Source organism: Pristiophorus japonicus, chromosome 12 (assembly GCF_044704955.1).
Source record: "Pristiophorus japonicus isolate sPriJap1 chromosome 12, sPriJap1.hap1, whole genome shotgun sequence".
NCBI classification, from domain to species: Eukaryota; Metazoa; Chordata; class Chondrichthyes; family Pristiophoridae; genus Pristiophorus; species Pristiophorus japonicus.
In genome coordinates this window covers 49,609,948-49,615,715 of record NC_091988.1, presented here as the reverse complement: position 1 = coordinate 49,615,715, position 5,768 = coordinate 49,609,948, and the positions used below count along the sequence as shown (strand labels likewise).

The following is a 5,768-nucleotide window of genomic DNA, read 5'->3' as shown; positions in this document are numbered from 1 at the left end:
AAGGCCGGCATGGAGTGGTTGGGCCGAGTGGTCTGTTTCTGTGCTGTATATCGTATGTAATCTTTTGTCAAAAAACAACAGACTGACTGAAAGGGTGGGAGGGAGAGGAGGAGGGGACGGAAAAAGCCCAGTGTCTGTACGTGACATGCAAATGAGGCATTGTGACGTGTGTCAGCCTGGTGATTCGATTGGCTGTGAGGCGTCGTGTGTGAGGTCACAGAGGGGCTGTGCTGGCGATGTTTACAGCTCTTGTGCGGGTTTGTGTTGCTGAAGATTGGCCGCGGGTCGTGTCGTCGCTGATGTCTCTTCATCTCCTCACAGACTTCACCGATTTGGTTAAAAAACAATGCTTTTCCTCTAGCCGAATCCTCTCATAAAAAAAACAAAGAAAGGAGAGAGAGAAAAAAAAAACACCGAAGAGACACACCCCGCATGCCTTTGTGATCCAAAAAAAGTCGAATCCGTCGTCTTGATCGGAACAAAAGGAAAAAAAAAAGAAAAGTCCGTCGGGTTTTGTTTTGGGCCCAGTAATTTGGCGAACTGAAAACAAAAAAAAACCAAACCTCCCCTCCCCCCCACCCCCCGTTTTATACAAAATAACAATTTTTTTTTAAGTTCCCGACGTTTGATTCGAGCTTTATATTTCGACAAATATTTTTTCTTTTTTAACCCCCACTCCCGATTGAAAAAAAAGGACCATCGTTTTACATTCGGGTCAGCTGATGAGTCCTGGAGTACAGTTGATCAAAATGAAAACTGAAATCACAACTGCCGTGGGCTTTATTACCAGATTGTTGAGGACGACTGGGCTTATTTCTGACGAGCAGCTCCAACATTTCAGCGAGTCATTGGAAGAATCTTTAGCAGGTGAGAGCGCACCGAGGAAGGGTTTTTTGTGGTAAAATGCGAAGCTTTCGAATTATTTCTGGGCTATATGACACAGATCAACGGTAAGAAAATCATTTGCTCACCCCCAAAACTGCAGAGAATCGAAAATTCTAGCTATCTGGAAATAATCGAAATGTGTTATGATTTTTTTTGGTCTATGTATCACTCCGTTTAAGAAAAGGAACAAAGCGCAGTTCGGATTCACAAAACAGCACCGTCGAAAGAGAGCCAAGCAAAGCGAATTTTGCAGGTCATTTGAATATAACGTTTGTTGTCTTTGTTTGACAGAACATTACAGACACCATTGGTTCCCCCACATGCCTTGCAAAGGATCAGGATACCGATGTATTAGGATCAACCACAAAATGGATCCTCTGATAGCAAGGGCGTCCAACATCATCGGACTCAACAGTCAACAACTTTTTCAACTTTTGCCAAGTGAATTGACTCTGTGGGTCGACCCGTTCGAGGTGTCCTACCGAATAGGTGAAGATGGGTCCATTTGCGTTCTTTATGAAAATGTACCTAGCAGCGGCATCTCCCCCTTGGATAGTATGATAAGTTGCAAGGATGAATTTAGAATTGGCAGATCGAGTCCCTCTAAGAGTTACATGATGACTGTTTCAAGTTAATAATTCATTTACACATACAACTGTTAATGTACAATATACGGGCCCCTTTGATAATGTAGTGAAATGTTGATCCCTAGTTAACTTTTAGTAGTGCGACTGCCAAAACCTTTGTTTGATGTGGCCAGTGGCTATATGCAAAACTGTTTTTGCACCACATTAAATTCCTGGATTGTATATTGTAAAAACATGTACAGTCAGTGGATAATTGTGTTTTACAGATTTATATTTTAAAAAATAAGCCATGGCTGTTTGTAATAAAACATCAAAATGAATCCATATGATGTGTTCAGGATGTCTTTTAATGACTATGAACTGATTTTGTAAAACATCCACACAGTCTTTGAATTGGTACTTAAAACATTGCATTTTTTTTTTACTGGTCACCATAAATGTGATCTCTGAATTTAGAGAAAATATATGTTGACCACTTAACGATTGTACGGTACAGTTTACTGAGTTTGACGTTCCTTTTATTTCTCATTTAGGTATGTTACAGGAACGGTACTGTACATTTTTTCCTAAATAATAAAGTACTTTGTTCCACCTAATGTCCCATTTTTAAAAAAGCGTTTTTTTTACAACATAGGGTAGTGCAACCACAAAAATGTCAATTCCTACAATCTAAGATTATCTGGAAGTCAGATACAGTGTCAAACTACATGATAGTTTTCCTGTCTGACAATCACATGAATCACGAAATGGATGAGCTACAGGAGGATCAAGAAGGCACAAAAGCAATGGACCTGCAGTGGATTCAATTAAGAAAGTGAGCCTATCAAAGGAGAAAATTATTTCCTTCACTTTATTCAAATCTACAAGGTAATGGGGGGAAAAGATGCAGTTTGTGTTTGTGATGGAATCTTTGAATTGAGGTTTTTTTCACTGACAATAGCTGTTTTAAATTTTGTTTGATAAATTTATAGAATAATGGTTAATCTAATTATTTACAAACTTCAGTCATGAGTTACATGTTAAACATCACTTGGGTGGTGGGAGTGGGATTTTTCTGTTTATCTCAATGCACAGCAGATTATACCTTTTCATCCTAGCTGCCATTTTGAAAATAAGCCAGACATTTCAAAAGAAGGTACATTACACTTGCACATTACAAGTCATTTTAGTTGGTTATATTTATAACAAAAATATCAGTGACTGATGGTCCATGTATTATTTGAGTCGGATTATTTCTGGACTTGGGAAATGTATTTTCCTTCTGGCTTGTCACTCTTCATAAGATAATACAATTACAGATTGAGGGAGGTCATTCGACCCACCTCAGTTCATCCATCCATCGGAGCAGGAGTACGCCATATAATTAGATCATGTTTGAAGACCAGGCCCTCAAAACTGCCACTAAGTTCATGGTGTACAGGGCTGTAGTAATACCTGTCCTGAATGGCTCAGAGACATGGACCATGTACAGCAGACACCTCAAGTTGCTGGAGAAATATCACCAATGATGTGTCCGCAAGATCCTACAAATCGCCTGGAAGGACAGGCGCACCAACATCAGCGTCCTCATCCAGGCTTAACATCACCAGCATTAAAGCACTGACCACACTCGATGAGCTCCGCTGGACAGACCACATAGTTTGCATGCCAGACACGAGACTCCCAAAGCAAGTGCTCTACTCAGAGCTCCTTCACGGCAAACAAGCCAAAGGTGGGCAGCGGAAACGCTACAAGGACACCCTCAAAGGCGCCCTGATAAAGTTTGACATCCCCACTGATATCTGGGAGTCTCTGGCCCAAGACCGCCCTAAGTGGAGGAAGTGCATCCGAGAGGTCGCTGAGCATCTCGAGTCTCAACGCCGAGAGCATGCAGAAATCGAGAGCATGCAGAAATCAAGTGCAGGCAGCGGCAAACCTGTCCCAACCCCACCCTTCCCTCAACGACTATCTGTCCCACCTGTGACTGAGTCTGTGGCTCTCGTATTGGACTGTTCAGCCACCAAAGAACTCACTTCAGGAGTGGAAGCAAGTCTTCCTCGATTCCGAGGGACTGCCTTTGATGATGATGATGGTGGTTGATTGGTATCAACTCCATCTACCAGCATTGGTTCCATTCCCTTGCTTAACAAAAATCTATCGATCTCAGTTTTCAACTGAGAACATCCAGAGATCATCCACAAGCCACCTCCCCCATTTCAGCATCCAATTGGTTCTTAAATTATTCAACAGGTTTTGCCTCTACCATATTTAGAAGTCCATTCCAAATACGAATCAGTGTGTGAAGAAAAACTTCCTGATACCAGATCTAAATCAGCCCGTAACTAGCCTGATTGCTGCTCTACAATGGTTGGATATATTGAGTGGCCAGTTGATGAAGACCCAAATCTCTTTCCATTTCATCCTTGGCTATTTTAACACCATTCATGAGGTGTGTATTGCCTATTTTTCCTTTCCTATGCAGTGCCTCACACTTGCATTGAATTTCACTTGCTATTTTTCTGTCCACTTCATATTTTGTTCAGCTCACTAATTTCAGATCTGCTGCTCTTAATTCCACTGCCGTTTCTTAATTTGCTATCATACATTTTAACAATTTGCATTGAGTTTCTGAATACAAGTCATGGATAAAAATTAATTACAGTAGTGTTCCCAAACTCTTCTCACCCTGACATAGCTGTTCTGATAAGTACCCATTAGCTGGAATTTTTATCTTTGGGTTGGGTGCGTGTGGGTGAGGTAGTGGGTCGGGAAAACGATGTTCTGAGCAACGAGCTACTCAGAGCGACTAACTTAATTGCCTCAATTGAAAAACTTATGCGCATTTCCTGGTCCTATTAAATGCGGTTCCAATGACACCATCGATGCCTCATTTCCATACTTAAAGCAGCCTTGCATTCAATTCACTTGAATGGTGCCAGAGGAAGGTGGAAGGTGACATAAAAGGCCACAGTACTGCTATAACTTCGGAAGGATGGATAACAAGAAACAGGCCTGCACCACACTTTACTGATTCATCGCTGCATACTCTTGTGGAGGCTGTCAGAGCACGCAAGGAGGACCTGGATACAGTGCAGGAAATATTTCAATGATCTCATGAGGTCAGGAAAGGTGAGGGCCATGCCACACTAACCTTCATCCTGAAGTGCCTGTCAACACATCCCCATCACTCTGCCTACCCAAGCCTACTGCACATCATTCATCACACCAACATACCTTGCACGTCCACCCATTCCTCTTGATGTACATACATTCCCACCTGACTCACGGTCATCCGAATGCAATCATAGCAATCAACACCACAGGAAGGGGCAATTTGGCAGCTCACTCCCTCATAGTAACATTCCACAGATGTAACCCATCCATTCCTTACACTCATTCCATCACATTCAAACTTCTCTTCTTTCCCTCCTTGCCAGAGAAGAAAGTCCACAACAGAGAGAGAGAGAGAGAGAACCAGACGTGGCTCTCCAGTAATTACACATCTTACAGCAGCAAAGGAAGTAGCTCTGGAAATTTCAGGAGCTCGAGTGGCGGTGGGAGGTGGAAAGAGGGGGACATCCCAGCAACATGAAGCCACGTGGTACACTATAATCACCCATATGGTAAATGATGTCAGCAACCAGTGAAATGTCAACATGTGCATAATGGTACCGTTACCCATTCTTATTATAACACTTCGAATTCATATCTTTACTCTCCCACAGGTCCATCAACTGCCGCGCCCTCCACCCTCCGCCCCACACTATTCAGCCGGAGGAGGAAGGCGACTCCTCAGAGGAACTTCTAGTCTGTTCGGGTCCAGCATCAGCAGATCCAAGCGCACCCAGCACCAGCGCAAATACTAAAACTCAGTAGATCCTTTGCATCATAGAGTCGAGTTGTCATCTGGTGTCACAAGTGAGCAAGAGCAGGTGATGCTGATAGGGACAGCAGTGAAGACTCCTCGCCGGAGGGCGCAGGACACTCCAAGCTCTGCGAAGCTGCATGCAGATGCTGAACATCAGGGGCCATCGAGAAAGAGGGTGATCTTGGAGGGGCAGCAACAATTGCATGAGGCTCTGGCATCTTTTGCAACTGCGATGTCTGCAAACATTCAGAGAATGGAGGAGTCCATCTCCAACATAAGCACCACCATGTCGCAGATGATGGCGATGTTGTGCTCTTCCATGGAAAGGATGGCCACCTGCATAGAGCAGCTAATGTGCCACTCACATGAGCACATGCTGGCTGTGGACAACAGATAGCAGGAGCTCATTGACCTCCCCTCAAGGGGGGTCATAAACATTGATTTGGACC

General features: G+C 43.4%; 1 protein-coding gene across 1 annotated transcript; it reads left to right on the top strand.

Annotated features, from left to right (window-relative positions):
• The first annotated feature begins 234 nt into the window (after positions 1–234).
• Positions 235–1,796, top strand: LOC139276746 (protein BTG1). Its single transcript, XM_070894756.1, has 2 exons — positions 235–867; positions 1,177–1,796. Exons 1-2 carry the CDS (start codon positions 723–725, stop codon positions 1,518–1,520), a joined length of 489 nt encoding a protein of 162 aa, XP_070750857.1. The 5' UTR covers positions 235–722; the 3' UTR covers positions 1,521–1,796.
• Positions 1,797–5,768: the final 3,972 nt, after the last annotated feature.